Consider the following 25,596-nt stretch of genomic DNA (forward strand, 5'->3'; position numbering starts at 1 on the left):
TTTTTTACCTTAAAATAAATATTTGTGCACTCTGTGTTTGGCACTAATCGGTGTAACATAACTTCTGAAGATGCCCCGTGGAGGAGTGAAACACGTGTTGAGTGATTTAACGGTGGCAGTTGTGTAATTCGCATTGTTTGCCGCATACGCATTTATCAGTGGGCTGGCGGGCGGTGCACTTTATTGCACGACTACCACTGCATGTGCGTAAGTGGTAAGATATTAGTCCTTTTCTTACTTATAAATTTTTTGATTGCATAATCATTTAGACCTTTTAATTTATGTAAAATATATTTTTTGCAATATTTTTAAAATGCCGGCGTTTTAATTTCCATTATTAAAAACTCTAATATTGATATCAATAAAAAAAAGTGAGATAAATCTCATATGATATTTATCTTATTTACTTATTTTCATACCTTTTTATCAAAAGAAAGGATCACTTAAAATAAAACGTATGCGTAAAAACAGTTATACTTACTAGTTATCCTTGGTAGTACAAGAACACCTGATTACTAAAGATAAATATCCTTCGTGTCTTTAGGGGTAAAACCCCGTCTATTCATATCTCCTACACGAAAGAAGTAACCATTTGTGTACCTCGGGGAATTCTTCAAAAGAAAATAACTTGTCTTCACGGTTTTGAAACAGGTGAATGATATATGAACCTTCTGAATAACCTACGGAGATAAGACACGAAGGTTTTATTTATTTATTCATATCAAGATAACATTGGCACATAGAGATCAATAAAACAAACAATATACAGGGTGATTGATTATAAGTGTAAACGTTTTAAAAGCTTATTTGCTGAATTGTACATCCTTTACAAAAATCAATGGTTTGAGAAATAATAAATAAATAATGCATAAAATAAAAATGTTTTCATATTAAAATAAATTATTGTTTACTATCCGTTTCTGCAGATTTTGTACTGCCAGAAGTTATTGGCCTCTCGCATTCCAATAGAGTTTTAGATTGATTACTTTATACAAAGTGATTTTAAATAGATGTAAAAGTTGTATAGCATTTTTCTGACTTATACGCTATACTTCTAATAACAGCCTTATATATATAAACAAATATCTTATGACGAAATTTGACATATATAAATAATATAACTGCGCAAAAGTGATTTTAATAAACGAATTCTTTGTAGTTGGTATATTTAAATAAATATAATTTAATAAAACATGCTTCTGTTTATATTTTAATTTTCATTGTTAATTTTGTTTTTTAGGTTGGGTATACAAATTTTACGTTCCTAAGTCTTGAATTGAAATTCAGCTGTACACCTTAATCGAGGTATAAATCACATTTGCGGCGACTTGTAAATCTCGATATCCTAGTTCAGATAATTTAAACTTTGTTAATAATAAGGTAGGTATGTGTCCTACATTGCGAAGTTCGGAGCGTCCTCTTAAATTATTCATTGTGATAGGAGCTCGTTTGCCGAAGCCCGGGGCTTTATTCCTTATTTTAGATAAGTATGAATTTCATTGCATATTATATCATCGAGTTATATTTGTAACAACCAAATTACAGCGAAAATTTAAATATGTTATAACATAAAACAATTTTTCTCATGTTTAGTATCTAATCGTTTGAAATTTTACACACGTAAAGTTCTGCGAACCTAATTTGGTGATCAACAGTATGATAATTTGCAACAAAATAAGTTATGTATAATGTCTTCAGAAAACCATACAAATGGTTAACTTTATTAAGTTATGACAAGCACAACGTTTCCCCTAGCAGCCTTGGTTCGACCCGTTACATTATTTACTTCAGCGGATAGGCCTCCAAGCTGTGAACCTGACGCTTGAATTAAAATCGTCGAATTTGAGCTCGATTAGCTGATAAAACCTGTACAAAATTAGATCACACCTCTGGTTTGTATGGTTTATCAATGGTAAGGTTGAAGAAGTCTCATACTTTACAGGTAAACCACATGATTGTTCAGAAAAAAATCGATTTTATTTTTCTAACCTTGAACGAACTATGAAAACTTTTGGCTCGCAGCCAAACTTCACATTGTTCTTAGAAACTAAAGTCTTTTACTGCCTTTAGAACTTACCGTACGAAAAAATGTGTATCGATTTTAAAAATAGATAACGAAGGTGAAAAAAAGTACAGACGAATACGAGAACATTTACTTTTATTTTTGGCTTTCTGACAGATATTAATTACACAATTAACTTTTATTTGTACCTTTGTAAAATTAAATATTTTTTTATCAAAATTAAATCTACAATTTTCAATTTTATAATTCAAAAATACCAAATTTAAAAAATAGAAGTATAAGATTTATTAAAGTGTTACAAAAAAACCACTAAAGAAAAAATTAATGTAATTTTTTTTAAATGGTCCCTATTTTTGGGGGCTTTCGTTTCCCCTGCTTTGTGTTGGACAGGGACGCTACAAGTTCGTACAATAATTTTTTCAGATATATTTTTATTTATACTTATCTTTTTTATCCGTAATAATATCATTCACTCCTTAAACATTCTTATCATTTTTTCAACCATCGCCTTTCGTCCTTCTACTCCTTTCCCTAGGTATCACAGATTTTTTATCACATTATTGTTTCCTTATTTTATGTTTTGACTTTTATGTCTTAATTTTTATTATATTCTATGAGTAATTAATTATTAATCTTTTTTACACCTTTTTGTCTATTCTTACATTTTTTTTATTCCAGTGGTCTTACCCGATCCTTTACTATGTCTTGTTATTTTAAAGTAACTTTTATTCTTTTCGATTACCTCCTTTTTTTTGTATTCCAATGCAAGAAGGAGATCTGTAGACAAACGATAGTAATTGACATGGACCAGCGGATTAACAAGTTATAATAGCAGTGGGCAAGTCACATAGCGCGCAATGCAGATAGCCGTTGGTGCCTTAAGATTCAAAAGAGGAAGACACGAACCGGCTAGTGCAACGTAGGACGTTTACTCGCCAGATAGACCAGATTACTTCATTAAGGATGGCCGAAAACACTGGATGCAAGCCACTTGCAGATGCAAGTCTATGTTCAGCAGTGGACACCTTAAAGCTAAAATTACGATAATGACTGAGTCTCAGTGAGTATTGAAATCTAAAAAAATAAAAATATCCATTTACGTGTAATATAATTTTTTCTGTCTTTGAACGGCGTTTTTAGAAAGCTCTCTTACAACCGCAATTTTATAAACAAGTGAAAGGTATGAATGGTTGTAAAGGAGGCGAACAATTGTAAAAAAAAATTAAAGATGCGTTTACTTGCGACAACTTTTATAAAATAACAATCTATAAATTTACTTTTTTATCTCTTTCTTCATGGTTGACCAAAAATGCTCTTCAAGTTTCATTTTTTAAGTTGCGATCATTTATTAAGGTACACACAAAATCATAGATTTAAATCTAGTTTAATATAAGTTTACTTTGATTGGACACCATTGAATATAATTTGCACTAGTGTTTTATAATTTATCCATTCAAACAATCTCTGCAGAGCTATTTTTCAAAATGAGTGCCTCATTCAACTTCTTAGCCACTAATTAGACCTTCGTAGGTTTTATTTTATCTAATTGGGTCAAGGTTGGAAACATTTTTGTTCCATTCAATCAAAGAAAATCTTTCATTAATTAAAAAGAATTATGGTTCTTTATGGGTGGTACCATTACTACCGTAGATTTTACCTTTATGATTATTTCTACGGAAGTGGAATTTTTGGTCATTGCGATATTAGAAACGCAATAATATAAGCTGATTTTCTATGTAACGTGTTTAGCTTTAACATAAAACGTTCTAACCTCCACACTTACATAGGAAGCCTCTCAAGCCTCTTTTAATCAACGAAGATTAATAAAAATATACAGGTGATTGATAAAAGGTGTAGAAGCTATATATATATATGTGTGTGTGTGTGTGTACATATATATATGAGCAATGCATTTGTCAGCATACAGTTTTAAAGATTTTACAACTATTTCCAAAAACCCTGTATAAAGTGATCACTTTAAAATACATTACATTAATTATTTTTTTTAAAACCAATAGCTTGATGGACATCTTGAACAATTTAATTTCCTTGTGTATATTATAATTACATTATATATTATTTCTGAAACCGTTGTTTAGCATGTTATTAGTAAATTTTGGATTGAGTACCATGCATTAATGGAAGGTAATAAGCTTTATTGTCACTACTTTGAAGTTTATATCTATAGATGTCCGTTTTATTGCTATAATACAAAGTTTAAAAAGCAATTAAAAACAAAAACATGGCTTCGGTGATTCGAAAAAAAAGAGTAAATGTTAAAATGTTAGCGCCAAAAGTTTAGTTAGAAGCACGATCGAAAGCAAGACGCACCGGAATGTGACAAATGATAGACATTTTCTAAAAGATCGTGTTTTTGCTGCCTTATTATCGAAATTGAATTCTATTAATGCTGCAAAAAATAACAGAAGGGAATGAAGAATATTCCGTATTGTGAGCATTTTCTCCAAACGAAAAAATACCTTCGATTTCACTACCGAAGAAAGTTTTGTTACAAAACATAAAAAAACATGAAAACTATATTAACCGATATCTATAGCGACCTTAATTTATAGTTTATAAAGTTATTAAGTTTAATTTATTATATATATATGATTATTGAATTTAAAAATTGACATAAATATGCAGATTAAAAATTTTTTCACGTTCATTATACAAGGTTCATTTATTTATTATACTAGAGTACAACCTGAACAGGCTAAGGCTGCAAGCTAATACTAAAAATCAAGAATATCTATTTTTACCATTTTTCTTGTAAATTTTTTATTTTGATTTACAAGGTACACACAATGAACACTAACAAGCAAAAAATGAAAAATAATATATAATATTTTTCACATTACACTATTTTAACAGGAAAAGTTAGAGGATTCTCGTGGGGACTATAACAAAAAAACTATTATTTTTAATAATCTCTATCAATAAAGTTTGCGTTCAGTGAGGTTAAAATTGAATTAAACGGCGATAAATAATAAAAAAACCTTTCTTCTCTTTAAAAAAAAAACAAATCATCAAACATTTGTAATTTCTATCTGTTGTATTAGATAGATATAAAATAAGCATACAATTAGACTTTAAAAATGGCGAAACGAGTTCTAAAATCAATACATTTGAAATTAATAACGGCGTCAGCATTTCGTGATTCTAAATTTAGAACGCCATTAATTGGTACAGCGACCACATGTCTGACGATATATCGCTCCCTATTGAACCAATTAACCAACCGACCGCAGTCTTCGAAGCAATTAGCCGATAATTTGACGTTACTAATATATTGATTACAGCGCATGACTTAATCTCAGTCAACTAAAAAAGTTAGGAGTGGAACCTTATTTTTAATACCTCCTTATTACATCGTTATCCTCAATGCTGAGAGTCCTGGTTTTCTAAACACTGAGTAATCATTATTGTGCTGCGTCATCTACTCATATCTTAGTCATCGTGGAGACCAACATGAAGATTGTTGTTTACAGACGAGCGGAATGGGTCTGACCCATTATTGGAAGTACAACTACTCCCACGTTCAAGATGGAAAAACCACCCTTTCTGACTTCGTGACCGAAAACTTCCAGTACTGTACTCAGACAGATAAGATAAAGCGCAGCGACTTCCGACATCGTAAACAAAGTCATCTGTACAACTTATGTTGGCTGCGCTTGCCGGAACGTGGACTTCGTTCTAGAACCTTAAGGTCCTAGCAGCCATCTGTTTTGAGCTCTATGTGGCCTATCCACATCAAGTTGCGAGTCCCCTGGACTATACTAGTTACTGTTATTCGTCTTCAAATCTCCTCTTACCAACAGGAAGCGATATTTCGGAATTTCTCTGAGAGATCTATGTTTCGTTTTCTAAGAAAGACTTAAGCTTTCTTTATATTCCCAAGATTGAAGACCTTAATAAGGTTGTCTCCTTGTGAGAGGACGTCCTTCACTGAACCTACGCTTTATTGGTTGTTTTCGTTTGTCTACGGATCTTCTTATTCCTGATTTAATCTCGTAGAAAAATTCCGTGCATACCCCTCTCCATAGCTTGTTGATCGACGTTCGCAAACTTCCCGGTGAGGTTCAGAGTAAGAGAATACGTTTCTGTGTATGTACTAAGTTCTTAATAGTAAAAGTAAAAAAATATATAATTCACAAGCAAATCTCTGAAACGATTTAGAAACGCTCAACTAATGTAAATACTAAGCGAATGTGAATTACCATAATAAGTCACAAAAAGTAAAGAAATATACATAAATAGATCAAAATAATAATCAATTATTCCGTACATATAGTACAACGTGCGATTAGAACACTGATTAATGTTATCGCTGCTCACATAAAATTACAATTATTTTTACAAAATTTAGCAGTTAATAAAAAGAAATATTTTATCAAATTATTACTTACATTTTACATAAAACCGTCGAGAGTAGAAGCACCGCCGCACATTAACGTACCAACATAGAAAAATTATTACAGTCCGTTCGCGTTATAAATACAATGAATCATCCTTGTCTGCCAGTCTAGTATAATAATCTTAATTTATTATAATTAAAAAGTCAAGTTCACAGTAAGTCATACTTTCGAAAATAACGGTTAATTAGAAATGAATTATACTAAATTTTCTATTAATAAAATAAACAGATGATAAAGTCTTAATTGTAGATATCAACACGTTTAAATCTGCAATTTATAATTTATGTTATTTTACTTATTTATTACGATTCACAAGAATGATATACAATGTACAAAAACCTACCAACCACGTCTTTACTTATTTTCACATTTATTTATTTATTTATTTCTCCACCAATTAACCGTTAGGCGGTGCAGAGATAAATTAATAATAGTAATCAGTAAAAGAAATAAAATAAATAAGTATAGACAAATAGAGAGGGATAATAATCACATAAAAACACCTTATTTAAATATATTAACGGTAGCTACTCACTATACTTATATCTAAATATACCATAATATATATATTTAAATATCTACATATACTATTTATATAAATATAATAAATTATAAAATTGAATTATCGTGATGATTACATCAGCTTGTCAAGCAATAGCTTTCGAACCTTCACTTTAAATGCGCAACGATTCCTGATCATCTTAAAATCAAGGGGAAGCGCGTTCCAGAGAAGAATAGATTGTATAATGAAGAAGTAAGTAAAGTCGGTACTATGAGGGGGCATCTAAGTAAACGATTGCTCGAGGAGCGAAGTGTTTTTTCGTGTGCACTGACTACGAACTGAAATTAATTTATTGCCATCAACTTGACGTTAATACTTTTTCAGTATAAGCCACCTCTAAGATAGATTACATGTTACGTTCTATACGAGTGCAGTGTGCTTTGATGAATATATCATCAATTTCGGATTTTTAACCCGGTTTCCCTATGGTTTTCCTTCACCGATTTTAAACATTAGAACTATAGTGTAATTGACACAGAAAGCCTCCTCCAAGGAATTAAGCACACGCTGTTGTGTGCCCATGAGACGTGTACATCATTGATATACACAACCAGATCAATGCTCAGCTGGTCTCTCTACCAAATATAAAAAAATGAATAATGCCTTTTCCGATAGCCTGTAACTCTTTCGGTAGATATACTCGTGTAGTTTTAACCTTAACGTACTCCATTTGTCATAAAAATTTAAATCATTTTACATAAGGAAATAACAATAGGAGAGTATTTCGCAAGCAAAAACGAAACGTACACTCCGGTCACCAGACACTGGACACCCGCCGCAACACTGCGGTCGTGACGGCCTCGCAAATGACAAATAAGTTAGACTAAACATAAACATTTATTTTAATTAACTCCGTAATCTAAATGTTAATTAATTATTAAGTTTCTACAATATTTCATTAAAATATATATGCGCTGCGCAATGATTCCATTTTTATACACGATAACACGCGGCCTCATGCTGCTCACATAGTGAATAGGTACCCTAAAATTATCACCTACGTCACGGGTAGACTTGCTCTCGCCTCCGCAGGTAAGATTCGGTTGTCCTGTAGCATCGTTCAACGCTATAAACCATCAATGTCGATACACCCAATGCACGAACGACTGAACTGTAGATACCCCTCCTCGATCATGGTTACTGCCCTAGCCACTGAAGTTGCTGGTGAATCACTCATTTTGTATCAGAACAATATGCATTATTGAAAGCAAACAGTTAAATGAAACGCAGTCACCACACACAGCATCCAACAAAGTTCTCATCAGAATCAATTAGAACACTCGATGTCAGAAAATTGTTTAAAGAACCAAACAAAACAAAAACACTGACACACCGACAAAACCAGTCACCGCACTTGAAAAGTGTGAAATTAATAAAAACTAGTTCTCAAGATTTACAAAAAACTTTAAAAAAACTTACCTTTTTTTTCTATTCCCCTAATTGTGCCAGTGTATGTAGTTATGGGTAAAAATATGAAGATATCATTAATCGAAAAATAACAGTCTGTTGATATCCACAAATTTCTCACCAATAGGGAGTAATCAATAATTATGTTACGTTCAGTATTTGGCGTGTACAGTCAAAAAGAAAAAGCGATAAAAAATTAAATGAAGTTGAATTTTTTCAATAATATCTTTCTAAATTTTTTAATCCAGTTATTAATCAAAAAAGTGATATGACAAGATTATATGAAAGAGTTGTTATTTTATGATAGCTCTATTTCGAGTAACTCCATTCTAGATAACTGTAGTCGCTGTTATTTTAGAAAAATTAACCGCATAACAGCTCCGAAAATATTTATTAAATAAATTTAAAAAGTTTAACAAATAAAAAAATATTAAAGACACTTTATATTGTAAGGTATTTTTGTGAAAGGGATCAAAATAACTGTTAGTTCTTAGATCGAGACGTGTCTGTAACTAATCTTAGCTTTTAATTGTTGAATTACAGGTGAACTCATTTTAATTCTAGCTTCTTTGAAATTAGACACTAGTGGTATTCTTCTTTTGAGATGATATTTTTTAATTTCATTTTAATTTTCCATTTAAATTTAAAATGTTGGGAGTTGCGTAATTAGATAATTATGTAACCTAGCGATGAAGTGACGAAATTGAACTCAAAAGCTGTTCACGCCCAATTAGTATGTAAAGTGAATTGTCAAGTAATGAATAATTAATTAACATTGAGTGCATTGTGACAGTAAATTGAGCGCATTGAATCGTTACGTCGCAGCGACATTACGAGATACGTTAAGGTAATTAAACATTGATTAGAGAAGTCGTATTGTTAATAAAGGCCAATGAACTATTAATATAATAATTTACTACGAAACTTTAGAGTTGAATTGTATTCATTAAATGAAAGGAGGTTTTATTTACTGTTTGGACCTCCTTGGCAAGCTGACAGTCGAACGAGACACGGCTATATGTACAAACTATATAAAGCTAATTAGATGCGTAGATAAATGAAAAAAAAAATGAACTGTTGATAGATTTATAACACGTTTGTTCTAAAATTTGGTATAACTTTCACGTGTAAATTGAATCTTTCAGTAATGCAACACGGTGTGTTGATCTAATTTAAGAAGGAATGAATGTTGTGCAACTTTTCCTTTACATGGAATCTAAACAGCTTACCTAACTTCGTGTGTTTATGAAGATATTTTTGTACATCCTGGGGTTTATGTAATAAAATCCAGACATCAGTAGACTCATAAACAATACTCTCTATAAAAATATAAAAATTTCAAAATTCAAAAATATCAAGGATTACCCATAATATTTCCTATACTCTACTTCTAAATGTAAATCTAATCCGAAAAGTTCATCGAACACGCAAAAACATGTAATATATGACGACGTTAACAAGGAAATAACTCGCGAAAAAGACTTATCCAATTACTGGTAATAAATAACTAATTTTTCCGAATCGTGACAGCATATCTTTAATTATTTAAAATTTATTTCTCTTTATTTGTTTCTCAATAATATCGATCTTTCTTCGAGTCATCATTTTTTTCGAGCCATCATCTTCGAGTGTTCATTGGACAATTGTTTTTTAACAATCAAGCGATATCACAACACGGCCATGACGACGTATACAATAAAGTCTGATGTAAAAGGAAAATATTTGTGTCTAGTCAGTTTTTCTAAGGAATAAGAATCAATATCTTAAAAATCTTTTACGTGATTGATATTATAATGTACGCTTGAAAAATTGTTAAACTTAATTTAAAAGAGCGACTGTTGACTTTTTCTTAACAAATCAGCGTTGTTTATAATGTTAAAAAAATCTACGATTCAAAAGCATATGTAAATGCCTATCTGCATGAATATGTATTTAACTTAAATAAGAAAATTACGTTACCTCAAGTAATCTACGTGTTCCTATCATATCCCATTCAGCACGCAGTTTGATTCGAAATAACAAACACATCAATATTTTTAACAATTTTATTGACATAAAACCCATGACACTACTCAAAACAACCACTATATTCATAACCCATTGTATTTCACGACATCTCTGTTGTGAACTGTTCTCTTTATAGGCGATAATAATTTAGAACTTTGTTTGTAAACATTGTGAATTATATATTTTTCTCACGTCAGATCATAATCACGATACTATAATTTTTACAGCATCATCAATTCAATTCGGTAGAAATATGATATAAATTTGGTAAATAATTTCGTATACATATTAAAATTAAATATTACCAATTAATCAAATTCTTTATGTAAAATAATTAATTTAACTTTCGTTTTTCAAATTCGAATATAGTACAAACAATAAAGTTTGCGAATTATATTTGTTTTCGGAATATCGTCGTCGTCGTATCCATTACAGTCCATAGATTTTAGAAGGAATAGGCCCCAAAGTTATCTACGAGATATACCATGATCGCCCGCGATAATTAATGCACAAAGTGTCAATAATATAAAATTGTATCCTGGAATCCAACCCGTGACAAACGATCGCAAGTCTCATTCCTTACCGCTGGACTACCACTCTCAATGGTGTATATATACTTATACTAATTAACTATTAATAACGCTTTAAGTTATTGTTTTTATAAGGATATGTTAAGTGCATTCATTTAAATTAAACTCAAAGTAATTTGACTGTGGAAATGGACATCGAGGTGGTATTCATTTAAACGTCCCATTACTAAAATATCTGCTGCTATTTTAATACTGCTATTTTTTTAATTACAAATAGATTTTTACTGCTATTTTATTAATTACAAATAGAGGTCAAAAGAATTAAATCTAAATATATAACACCTCTTGGAGACTGCGATAAAACGTTGTATTAATTAATATTTTATTATTTATAATCTAGTTAGTCATAATTATCTGTCGGCCTAGTCACGCCACTTACGTCAATGCAAAACACGTCTCTTGGGCACGACGCGCAATAACTCAATTCCTCGGAGGAGCCTCTCTGTATTAATCATACCATAGTTCTAATATAAATGGTGAAGGAAAACAAACAAAATGGGATAGTATTTCGAAAAATACACGAGTTTTATTAATTCACACGTTGCCCGTAGAAGCGGGCAACCTCTCTCTTAGAAATGATTTTTGTCGAGCATTGAAGAATTTTAATAAAAGGTATCACTAGCTTACAGTCCATTTGTGTTAATAACGCGGTGAATCAACATTGTCCGTCGGCCTAACCAAGCTTGGTATGTACTAATAAATTGTTCGTAGCCATCGCGTTTAAACTCATCTCGCAATGTGAGATTGGCTTTCTAATAGAGGTTTGTAACTAGGTCATAATACGGGAAGGCGCTAGACCAGAGGACAATCTTAACGCGAACGGACTATAGGTCGTTTAACAGTGTTACTGTTATAACTTACGCGTTATCATGAACTTCGAACTTCTACCGAGTTCATATTTTCTACATACTAAACTGGCGGATAACTGGCTTAAATTGTCATTATTAGAAAAGTCTTAAGATTCGAGTATATAAATGAGATAAAGATTTGTATTACGCTTTCCTTCCAAATATGCCGACAGTTCGAGAACAGCAGCCGAAGGTTAGTAAAGAGAGCATAGGACTGTATGATATACGTAACACTGGGCTGATTATCAGGATGATAGGTCATCAGTTTTTTTAATATTTTAAATCTCGTGCATATTAAAAATGTATAAATGTATAGTAATCCAACAGAAAGTACGCTCAACAAGCTGAGCTACGAATGAAATATTTAAATGTAATCGCCGAGCGCTCCGATTCTACCGTCGGGATACATATTGTAGCTATTAATGTAAAATGAAGTGGAAAGTGAAATGTGTCAGTTTTAATAAAGCGTCGCGTTGATTAAAATTTAAATAATTCTGTTTATGAACGCTCATCAAAGTTAACATAATTATTATGTTTCAGAATTTACTATACAGGTTCGTTTGCAAAGATAAAATGTTCAATAAATCACGCTTCTATTGATTCGAATGAATCTATATCTCTATTTATGACATAGCCCTATTTAAAATCGCACAAGGCTATAGAACATAATCGCAATAAAACCGTCTGGGTTTGTTATGATTTCTCCTCAAATAAGGGTGCGTTTGGAATCCTTGTAGCTATAAGTTTAAAAATTCAATAAGGCAGCTAAATATGATTCTATTTACAAATTGGTTTCTCTGGCATTCTTCTAGTGGCATACACAAGTGAACAACGCAAATTATACTAAATGAATAATAATATGAATAAATGGATAAATCGACGATTTACATGAATAAATGCGATTTGGAAAATTCATCGTTTTCCTAATTATGTGACAGGCGGTTCAGTTTTATTGAAACCATATGTAAAAACTACTACTCACCGATTTTTTAACGGTGGAAGCAAATTAATCGACGATCCTCTGATCACAGGTCGAAATCTTTTTCCACCTTCCCAACTGACATATCTCCTTGAATATTCAATCACACTGCACATATCACTGACATTCACAAATTCCATCAACTGTTCAACAGTGTTATTAATACGAAAACTATCGTTTGTAAACTTTACATCACTAGCAACACTACCACTGTAATCCGAATCAGTTATATTTTCAAAGGCTGTATTATTTATTAATTCATAAATGCCGTTATGCAAGGGACTGGCGTAAACATATACTCGATCTAATTCCGTATCATTCTCGGCTTTAAGGTTCTCGTGCGTTCGAGATACGTTCGAGTGACGGTGGTAATCTCCAATGGATGTGTACCAAGCTTCGAGTATTGCGATGTGTGCGTCCAAATCCCGACATGTTAACCGGATTTTTTGATCATGGCACCGCTGTTCCTCAACAATTTCTGTAACAAAAAAAAACGTGTGATTTTGAAATTATTAATGGCAAATAAATACATAAAAAGTAATAATTCAAAAATAATACCTTTATTTCAAAAACGACTTTTTGACGAAAAAATTCGCAAAGTTAACAATAGTGGAACAGTATCATTGCATTTTATTGTAAAAAGTTACGAAAGTTTTAGACTGGCGAGACAATATCGCATATGCGAGCCGTACAGTATTCTAAATTTCAAAGTATAAGAAGCATCATTTTGTAAGAGGCTTATCGTATATTATATATACGATATTTTCAAATAAGCTCTATATGTGTTTCGTTGCTATAAACTGTGATATAATAAATTAAATACTTAAGTGATATAGAATATGCAATAACATGTAAATAACACTTAAAGATCGCAACTTATGAATATAGGTTAAGTTTTAGTTCTATTTACAATAAACATAAAAATTACCATCAAAAAAGGGTGAAAGAAAACGATATGCTGTAAACCTAAGACTATAATATACATCGCCTTAGATTCTTTGATTGATTATGCCGAATGCGTTGCAAATTGCAACCATTACCAAGGATTCTTTCTTGTCCCATGCGCACAATTACTTAACGAAGCGTCCACATAAATGATCTTAACTTTCATATCCGATAAAATAAATTATTTATCAGCACGAGCTGAAAGAGCCTTCTTGAAAGGATCTTCAGAGAGAAGTTACTTTAGATATTCAAAATTCTCTGCTGTATCATGTCAGATAACTTTATATTTGATTCAAAAGTTTTCTTGCACTATCATTATAGCCCTACGAAGGATTCAGGAGTAGCTAGAATAGCGAACACCCACGTTATCGAAAGTAGCACAGCGCGAAGGTTATAAAAAAGCTACCAATGGAGTTATAGGAATTCCTAATACAGGACGATCACAGAGCTGGTTTTAGTGGGTAGAAATCCCACATAAGCCAGGCCTTCTCCCTGAGGGGAAGGTATCTTGCGTCCATCCAGAAACTTTCCCTCCGATACCAAGAAAAAGTGGTCCAACAAAATAGTTCGCAGGCTGCGCAAAACCGAGGCAGGTGCCGTGCAGTGCGTCTACCAGCTAAAGAGAAAAAGAAGAAGGACACGTATTTTCATTTTACACTAAAATAAAATAAAAATAATTTCTAAATTGAATTTATTTTTAGGGCATAAATGATTTTTATAAACATAAAATATCAACGTAACCTCGATACACTCGATGTATTCTAAGCTTTATGATAATTGACACAGATCTAATGAAAGGTACGCGAGCTGTTTTTTTTATGGACGATAAATATTGAATGCGGAACTATTTTAGTTGCAATGTGGTTCAGCCGATCACGTAGGCGGCTAATAAAATCTAATAAAGTATTGAGCAAACTCAGACCGTCGACAATGATGAAGAATCAGATATTTGGATTAAAATTCCGCAAAACATTAATAAACTAACATTTATTAAATTCAAAACACTTGTTGAAAATAATTTGACGAAAAGGGAATGTTATTTGATAAAATATTTATATGTTTTTTGATTATTTTGTTTTCATTTAGGCTTTATCTAACAAATAGTGTATGTTCATAAATCGGGATCGTTGAACTTGTCCAAAAGATGCGTTAGAAGTGTAAGCTATATGTATATTTTTCGAAAATATTTTCGCAAATTTAATAAAGTGTTTTACTCCGTTTACAAGATGCTAGTTATAGAACCGGCTATTTTTCGCATATATATTTATTTACGTATTATACGTCTATAGACTAAAAAAAATCACCTTCGAAAAGGAAAAAAAACTATCGTGATCTTAATAAAATTATAAGCTAATACAATTGTATGCAAGTGTGCACTTCATTTTCAACCCTTCATTAAACTGTCCCTTTCTATCTTATAACTTTATACACAACTTTTCCTGCTCTAATTGACCCCGATGCATTTTAAACCCAAATCAACGTTGCTATGGAAACCATCCAAAGCGCCACTTATTTGTAGGAGCTCACCAAATATTACAGATCTATCCCGCTTCTGTGAATACCCAGACACTCTTAACAAATAACGAAGAACGCGGCAAATATCAAAGATCAGCTAACACTGGGCGACCTTTTCTAATCCCAGTATTAGCAGTTCGAATTCATTAAAGGAATGTGGACGTTAAATGAGTGTATTAAAGTGCAATATACGTCAATTAATCTTACAACAAGGGACGAAATAGATTTGCTCGATGCTTTAGGGGATTTGTACGTTTTATCCCGGAGCAGGCGTCTTCATTACGATACTAAATATGGGGTAGCGACAAATCGGTGCTTTTTGTCGAACTTTAGGGCGGTGTGACTTCACGAAAAAATCCGATCCATCAATACATTTAGTCACTTGCCAAGTAATAAGTCTCTGATAATAGTGGTCATCGATAACCTTTTGACATGTACTGAAAGCCCTGATTTATGATATTCATAATGATAATAATAATATATTCATATTATAAAAACTTGTCTTCTTTCTTAAAGAAAATAATTAAATTATCATACTTTCTCAGTCATCTACTAGCAATTACACTGCTAGATATATGCCAAGGTTTCATATAGAAATGGTAGGAAGCAGTCTACTTACCGTCACTTTAACTTGCTCATGGACTGTCGGCCACTTTTGTTCAACTATTTATAAGCATTCAGACCATGTATCATTTTGATGTGATTTATTCAACAATTGTTTCAGCTAGTTTATAAGTTATATTTATTAGGACACTTTTTAAATTTTATGTTTAATTGGTGTTATAATTTTATTTATTTTCTTTCTCTTGTTTCCATCATAATTATAGTACTAAAGTTTAATTTTGCGCACAACGCCAATAAATATTGTGCACAAACTTGTGAATCGAGATATTACTATTTATATATTTATATAAAGATAAAGTTTAATCTATTGGATAACCGTAAAATAAATAAATTACTCCATTAAGTGTTAATTCGGTGCGACTTTTATAACTATTTAACTATACTATTGCGCACAAAGGGTGAAAAGGAAACAACCAACTAAAAATATGTTTTTTTTATAGTAATTTTTTAATTTTAGATAAATATTAATGAACAATTTAATCATGTACGAAAACATTTCTTATCACAAATTCTATCTGTTTATCACATATTACCAATCCATTCGATGTATGTAACGGGTGGCACAAAAGTAATGTTATAATATAAACTTACTTTAAATTTTACATATGGCGCCAAATATCATTGTGCTTTTACATTTATGATGTAGACATACAAAGAACTCGTTACCTACAAGCAATGGATATATCTATAAATCAATATCATAAATGTTACCCTGTTACCCTCGCCTTTCACCTCACGTTACAATTAATGAACAGATAGACAGCACATAAATAAAAATGCTGTAAAAGTAATCATAAGTCCACTTCTGTGTGTCTTCGTTTCAGTCCAATGACGCACACAACAAGACATACGCCTCCCCCAAAGCATGTATGGGAAGATATACCATAATCCCTACTTGACAGACAGGTTGACGATCATAGTGTGACATTATGGCATGCAAAGAACACTGCTGTCCATCCTCTGGACACTTCTTTGTGAGCATTGGCAATCTTAAATAATTATACATAAAGTGTGAATCGAACCCGCGATCTACTTCTACCGCTGGCCTACCACTGCTAGTGTTTGTTTTAGTTTTTGATATACGGAATTCCGAACTTGGCTCAATGTTTGTAACCAAGTAATAAGGAAAAAACTTTGAACGTAAACCATTCAAATTGACAAAATGACAGAAGAATAACTTACAAAGATGATTACGGATATCGTTATGGTGAAAAGTTTCTTTATTACAAGCAATGTAAGGAACTCCATAATTTTTATATGATCTTGTATTTCAAAAGATCTATTATTGATAAAATAAAGGTAATAATTAAAATTTAAATGTATCTCTTTATATGAACTTCGATCTGAGAATTCGGCTTTGTTTTTACAAATGTTTTTACATATTTAACATGAAATATAATGTATGTGTATATAATATAGGTATTTCATTTTCTTTTGAGTTGAACTATATATCGAATAAATTTTTACTTATAAATAACGATCATTATAGATCATAACAAACCTCTCTTAATTGATTTCTGAACAAAATTTAAAGTCGAGATTATATTTTCTCTTACTTCAAGTTTTCAAATTTATTTTGATATCAAAAATCTTTGTCTCAAATCTCTAAGGTGTACATATCAAATCCACACTCACTAAGCTTCCCTCTACACCTTTCGACCCCAAACGTCACTTAACGGCGTTTCGACACTCGCGTTGACATTTTCGAATGGCCTCCAATGTAGACAATTCAAATGCACTCAACAGCGAGGGAGAGAAGTGCTTTCCACCTGCCTATTTGTCAACCAACCAAAACGAACAACATACATTGACTTTTGCATCCAATTTTTTATAATAATTTAGGTATGTGAATGTATAGCTCATTTGTCAGCAGAAGGCTATAAAGTTTTCACATCTATTTTCAATTACCTTTTATTAAATGTCAATAATGAAACTAATTAATAAAGAATGCAATAATAGGTCGGTAACCTCTGCCAGTACATAATAGGAAGAAAAAATAATGATTGATTTTAAAATTACTATTTTATCTTAACGTTATCAATTATTTCTGAGACCATTGACTTTTGGATAGGGTATACTACCATTCAGACAACGATTTACTATCTGTGTAACACCTATAACCAATCACGCTGTTTTCAACGTATAATAGAATAACAAAACATGGCAACAAATATAACTGAAATAATTATATACGAAATTAAAAAAGTTGTTTAATAAAATATCTATAATTTGTGGTAGAAGCGAAGCAAACAATATTTATTAATTTCGTTAATATATTATCTATTCCAAGTTTAGTTGTGTATATGTAGATATATTATCTCCTATTATGCAAAGTCGAAACGGAAATTTGGAATAAGGAGTATATCGTCCATGTAGTAACGAAGTTATTTAAAAAAAAATAAGTAATCTTTCTATAAATTTAAAAAGTTGATCAAACGAAATTATAAAAAGAGATTATCCTATATTATAGAACGAAGAATTATTACACGATTTTTGAATTTAGAATAATGTGATAAAGAATTTAAAATGAGAATTACACGTAAAGATAATATACAATAGAATTGAGCTCTTCTGGCGTTCATCTTTTAGAGTTCACAAGTTATAACTGTTATTGATTCAAAATCTACTGTCAATTCAGCGAACTAATGACTTATAGGCAGGAAATGCCTATAAATCATCACCATGTTTCTAGATAAAACTCAATTTATAAAATATAATGTTACAACAAATTCGTTCCATGATTTATTTTACAAAATAAATCTGAGGAGAAGACGCCTTCCATTACACTTAGTATCTGTAGGATGCTGTAAGCTATCGCTCATCTCGCCACACCGCAGCGTCGTCTGCGATGAAACGACTAAAAAGAAAGACAAACATACTATATATATGTATGTAAACTTCCTTTCTGTTGTCGTTGCGACAGTGTCGGCTCCGCAGGAAACTGCATGCGAGATAGTGGAAAAGCGAATGGAAAATGTCCTGTGGAACATTTTATCGCATTCTCATGGTACATGCATTTAAAGTATTTTCTTTTATTTTATAAAAGTTCCGATCAGTAATAAAAATTAACAAATTTCCGACTAATATCACAGATATACAAGAGATATTTCAATAAAATATCTCAAATTTGTTTATAATGCATATGACGTAAGTGTGCCCACGTTTCCATAGGAGCCTTTAAGTTAAGTTATATAAAAGAGGTTTACACTAAGCACCTAATACAGTATAGATCCATCCCAAAAAAAGTAATTTGTTCATTTAAAATTATTCATTTAAAACTAACATGTAATATATTATCTGTAGAGCTCAATTTGATAAAAAATAATATAAAATAAAATTCCTTTATAATATCATCCTTGACTTAAAAATAGGATACTAAGGTTTCAAACGTGACCTGTTGTAAATGCGAAAACATTTGTTTTTTTTTTTTTTTGTGAACAGTTTCACATACGTCATTAATATAGTAATTGAACAATTAATTACTAAGTACTCTAAGTACACTTGGCAAGTTAAAGTGGCATGAGGAGGACGTATAGCCGCAGAGCTCATGATTGTTGCGACCTAAAGATTCTGGAGTGGAAGCCGGGAACAAGCGCAGCGTGGGAGATTCAGGTATAAGCCCCGCGTGGCGTCCGCCAGCTTGTGGACGCCGGCGTCTGCCCCATCTACTGCCACTTCGAACTTCACTGCCGACCTTATACTTATTCGAAACTACCAGAAGATTAATATTTAAAGAAAATTTTATTGTAATTTTCCAATTAGACCTTTCAGAGTCTGTCTGCAACCAGCGGTTTCCAAACAACTTAACAAGCTCTGTATCTATACACCTTGTACGCAGACGTCTTACGCTACGCTTGCCGTTCCTGTTAGCACTTTAAAAAATCCTTAGCACTATGGTAAGATTTTTGTTCTAATTATATTTTATGAATTATATAATTTATTGCTAATGATTCGATTATTTATTATTAAAAATAGACTTATACTTTCTGTAAATGCTGGTTAGATATATAAAAGTTTTAAAAGGGTGAATTCATTTACTGTCAATTAATGTGTGATAATCTATCTAAAATATCCCTAAAAAAGTCAATGGTTTCATAGATAGTAACGTAATGGGTACGAGTCGTTTCCATGATGCGAATTAAAATAAATTCTTTACAAACGCCCACTACAGAGCATAGGACAGCTTGCACGCGGTTTGGCGATTGAAGTATGGTAATATGGCACACAAAGGACATTGTAGCTCATCCTCGGGAAACTTGTTTCTGAGTAGTTGCAACCATATATAATTAATGCAAAAACTGTGAATTTTACAAGATTGCATAGCGGGAATTGAACCCGTGACCTACGAACGCAAGTCTCAGTCCTCTACCGCTGGGTTAACATTAAACAAAAATTAAATTTAATTATTGTTTACTACCTGCCCCTGCATACTTTGTACTGCCTGAAGTTATTAGCTTGTCATATTCCAATAGAAAAATTAAATCAATGTAATATATTTCAGAGCAATGACTTCATTTTTTTATTTACATCCTATGTGTTTCAAAATAGTTGTATAAGCTTTTCAGTGACTAATTAATTGCTCATTAAAGCGATTCCTTTAAAGCTTTTATGCCTATAGTAAATCATCCTGTAGATTTACTCCACCGTTTAAACTATTAAGAGAGATTAGATTCGTTCTGTTAAAATAGTTTAGATGTTATAGTTACAGGTTGTCAAGTACCGATCGAAGCGACCCATCTGTTACAAAACTATTTTAAGTCCGAACAATAGGCGAAGCTCGCTAACTTTCTATTAGATTCTTACAGCAAAATGTCGCACCGTCTGTTCGTTTATGCTTTAATAAAAAATGTAACCCCTTGTTGCGAAATTGAAAATAATTATTCACATGTTCGATTCGAATTTTGCAGAGGGACATGTTGAAGGGCACAGGGATTAATAATCATAACAGCTTGTTAATACTGTTTTCGATTTCAAATTTCTTTGTAATCAAAATAGTTTTCGTGTATTGTATCAATAGACATACTCACTCATATAATGGTTTTAAAAATACTAAAACATTACGTAATTATCTCTTATTTCAAATCAAGGTTTCAATTTCTTCAAGATACACAGAGTTTTAGGTTGAATTATTCTCGTAATTGTAATATTTATAATGCGCAGCTCAATAAAAAAAGATAAATAACCTTTTTCATGGCATCTCATTGAATTTGGAATATATTTTATTTATTTAAACCAAATAAAAATTATATTGAATACAAACAAATTTTTCTTTATTTTTCGATATATGCTCAGGATTTTTTTTTTTGAGATCGACATTGCCCCGGATTTACAATTTGAAGTGGCAGTGGAAAGGCAATCACGCGCAACAAATAGCCGCTGGAGCCTTAAGGTTCTGGAGTGGAGACCACAGACCGCCATGTGCAGAGTAGGACGTCCATCCATAGAAAACATGACCTCGTTTAGATCCTCGGATGGCTCTGCATAAATGACGTAGAAATTAATATAGTATTAAATTATGTATATTGCCGTACGCTTCATTTTATTTTTGTTTTATTTATTTATACGAAAAATACTGTAATGGTGTTATTTTTTAATATATTTCCTGTAAATTAATGATTTTATTTTACCTATGATTCCATTAACGACAATCACGTAGAAAATGAAAAAAATAATCCCGGCGCGTGTCCACCGTGGGAGCCAGTCTCTCAACATTTTTCCGAATTCACTACCTGCAGCCACATTTTCCACCGAAACCCAACGCTAAACCGGGAACACTATCAGCCACATATTCATTACATATCACTCGCCCCAGTTACATTAGTCGGGCCGTTGACTTGTCATTGTTATTTTGTAAATAATTGGATTACAGGTGGTCAGCGAAAGCAAATACGCGAGCGTGTTCGCAGAACAAGCGACACGTCCACTTTCCACGAAAGCTCACGCGATACTAAATTTCCTCTAGGCAACGGTGCATTCCGTAGCAGGTCGTAGCGGCTAGATTTGGAAAATCCAAATTACATCGATCGACTTTTCATTGGAAGTCGTAATATCTGTATTCATTATTTCCATACACATTACGCAATGAAACAGTCATTTATACAAGCTGATTGGATTTAGCAGTAAAAGCTTAAAAAGGGTTACATATATAGCTCATTTGTCAGAAAAAATCTTTAAAGCTAAGGTGTGAACAAATATCTCCAATAACCCTAAATAAAGGTTAACCCAGTGTAAAACTTTATGGAAATGCTAGAGACCAATAACTATAAGCAGTACAAAGTCTGCAGGGATATGCAGTAAACGATAATTAATTTTAATATGCAGTAAACCGCATTTTGAAAACGCTCTTTCTTATTTATCATTATGTTATTTATTATTTCTGAAAACATGTATTTAGATAAAGTGTACCATACATTAATTGACAGCTATACATTCAACCTTTTAACGCTTTTACATCTACAAACAAACAACCTGTATATCTTTTTTACAAGCTTAATTAAAATTCAACAGCAGTTTATGGTACCAAACTATTGTTACAGCTCTCAGGGATTTAAAACACACAGACCAATAAAAAGACTACCTCTTTGGGAAGTAATACCTCTTCATTAAGCGCCGCTGTTAGTGGAGCACGGTCGTACGGCATTGTAATTTTCGTTCTGAATCTTTGATAGTTCGAACACGTTTGTAGACGATCTGCTTCACGGAGGTCTATTCCTTTATATACCTGATTACAAGATTTACACAAATCTATATTTATATAGTATAATTGGTTATTGGTGTAAAAATATTAAAGGGGTGAAAGTATAACTCTTATGCTGTCAATCAATATATGCTACGCCCTACTCAAAATCAAAGATTTCCGAAATAATAAATAAAGTAATTATAATTATCGAATTACCATATATTTAATTTATTATTCACTATCTGTTCCTGCAGACTTTTGTGCCAAAAGTTATAGGCTCGTCGCATTCCTATAGAAAAAAACAATGCAACGTTTTTAAATGACTTGATTACTGAAGATAGGTGTAAAAACTATAAAGTTTTTTGCTGTGAAATGAGCTACATATTCACCCCTTCATAGCTTTATATAGAAGTTTTCATAAAAAGTACGTCGTCAAACAACGTCAGAGTTTAGCGGTACAAGGAAGAGTACAAGGCAGAAATAATTGTTGCTATCGATCACCCATAAGATTGACATGTCTTATTAACAGCCTATCAAAGCTCCTTTACGGAATGTACACCCAATGTTTGATGAATGAATCTTACGATGTCGAGCGGCTAGTGCATGGAACAGGCTACGTAACAGTAGTAATAACGTTAATTGTGGTCACGCGTGATGAGTACGAAAGTACTTTCTGTCACCACTGGATACATCTACACAAGAGTATGAATGGCAAATAACCATGACTATTTATATTATTTATTTATTCAAAGATGTAGCATTATTTTGTATTTAGTTTTAACTAGAAACCTTTTTTTTAATTATTATTAAAATTACAGATAATAATTTAAATAATGATATGGATCACAGTTGTATCTCAAATATTGAAAGCTTCCTGAAAAAAATATTTATTTATTATTCAATGCTGCGAAAAAAGAAACGGAGAAGTCTCACAAAAACCGCTACCATGTGGTATTCTCTCTGAAATAATCACGCCTTTATTAACGTTTAAGAAGTGACGTGGATAAATAGTCAGATTTTTTTTTATTCTTCGCAGTTACTTCTTTTATACATTAGTCAGAGCAATTAATTTACAAGCTTTTATCATCATCATATCAGCCAATAGACGCTAACCACAAGACATAGTTCCTCACCCTGCGATCGCCGTTGTTCCATCCAATGGGGGTCATACCTACGCCACCTCTACCCAACCTTTTGGCCCCAAGGGCAATCGGTTGCACGTGCGATGTACCTCGTCAACTGTCACTTTAGACGACCAATTCTTAGAGCTACGTCAGAGGCCTTAGCTCTCCTATCGTTTAAATTTTTGATTGGAATTCGCTTTAAAAAAATAATGAACGGTTTAGGGTATCTCATTTATGTTCTAATATTTATTTAAGGAACTCAAATTAAAATCTATTTTATGATTATTTGTACGATTATTAGGGAACCTAAAGAAAGGTATAACAAGCTAGTCTTAATACCTAAAACTAACTCTGCTTGTAATACATCATTACATTCGTAATAATCATTTTTAAATAATTTAATTAGGTTCATAAAAATTTAGAACAATACGGTGGGTATCTAATTTTTTTATTTCGAAAACTTTTCTCTATATTGACCTTAAATAATCTTTAAGACTCCTGTTATACTGATAGCCATCTTTTACTATATTTGATCTTTACTGCATTATTACATCAATGAACAGTGGTAGCCGAGCGGTAAAAACTGAGACTTGCGATCGTAGGTCACGGATTCGATTCTCAAAATACAGTCTTATATATAATTTACACTTTGTGCGTTAATTTTATATGGTTGTCGCTGCTCACAAACAAGTTACCGGAGGCAACAGCGTCCTTTGCATACCATGATATAGCGATCGGTATCCTCCCAGTGTCTTGCAGTGGTGTCTCTGGACTAAAATGACGATAACATTACATGTATTTTATAAAAATAAAAAAAAACTTTTATTATATACGTCATTTGATCAAATTTCGAATTATATTTACTAAACAAACTGAAGAATCAGTGTTGTCGCATATTTTTGGATTGTTTGTATAAATATTCAATGACAATACTTTCGTATTTGTTATGCTATAAAGTTTTCATATGACAATGTTGGAAAACGTGCGAATATTTCTCTTTGTTTGGAAGTCAAAACATAAACCAATAGATCTTTTTCACAAGTTCTTAATAAACAACTTGGCTTTGGTAATTTAATAAGCCGAACAAATGTTTAATAATATAAATCTATTATTTTTTTAAGTAAAGGTAGGTTTTTTGATGTAGTGTAAGATATTTTCGTCGTTTTTGACCTGATTAATTCTGTTAAAATAAGGAATCGAGGGTAAACACGCGAGACGCCCATTACAAAAACCAATAAAATCTTAATATTTCTTTAATCTTTCTTAAAAGTACTTATTTATTTTATATATTTTTAGTACAAATATTGAAATTATTATTTCGAAGTTATATTTTACAAAGTAATATTTTTTCAAAAAGAATGATTTCGATCTTTTATACCTTATATATGACCCGTCTATTAAAATGTTGGTTAAATCTTATAGAACTTTACACGTTAACATTTGTTTCCCTATTACGTGTGGTTAAGTCTCCCGACCTATCCCACCAGATTAGCAAATCGAAGTGGCATTGGGTAGAACACATTGCGTGAAGAGCTAATAGACGCTGGGTGAAGAAGCTGGATGCTGGGCGCCCCTAAGCGGTCCTATTGGTGATCAATAGAGAAGACCTATGTTCAGCAGTGGACGTCTATAGCTGAAATGTCGATGATGATGATAGGTCATATCGGGTAGATCAAGGATTACTATCCATTAGTCGTCCAACACTCGATTAATTCGCGCTATATGTGAATATTCACCACCACTCCTCATAAATAACAAAGAACTATTAGATCGACATCACCATTTCAACTACTTTTCCACCATAGATTTATTATACCTGTTGGAAGCGGTATTCAGCTTCTTCAGTCGACTTTAAACAGGTCTTTCCATTGAGTG

The 25,596-nt window shown here is 32.0% G+C and overlaps 2 protein-coding genes across 2 annotated transcripts in view; both read right to left on the reverse strand.

Moving 5' to 3' along the window:
• The window catches only part of LOC137922426 (NADH dehydrogenase [ubiquinone] flavoprotein 1, mitochondrial-like), a 486,084-nt gene that overhangs the window by 342,556 nt on the left and 117,932 nt on the right, over positions 1–25,596 (reverse strand). The gene's annotated exons all lie outside the window — the stretch shown is intronic.
• The window catches only part of LOC137921886 (uncharacterized), a 127,458-nt gene that overhangs the window by 91,689 nt on the left and 10,173 nt on the right, over positions 1–25,596 (reverse strand). Inside the window, exons 2-4 of the mRNA XM_068764669.1 lie at positions 22,514–22,639; positions 21,546–21,678; positions 12,838–13,312 (exon numbers count right to left, since the gene is read on the reverse strand). Coding sequence (XP_068620770.1) covers positions 12,838–13,312; positions 21,546–21,678; positions 22,514–22,639 — 734 coding nt within the window. The remainder of the gene's footprint in view (positions 1–12,837; positions 13,313–21,545; positions 21,679–22,513; positions 22,640–25,596) is intronic.

This window comes from Battus philenor, unplaced genomic scaffold, assembly GCF_028537555.1.
Source record: "Battus philenor isolate CCGP_79_NKW_IND1 unplaced genomic scaffold, ilBatPhil1.0.hap1 SCAF_2, whole genome shotgun sequence".
Lineage (NCBI taxonomy): Eukaryota > Metazoa > Arthropoda > Insecta > Lepidoptera > Papilionidae > Battus > Battus philenor.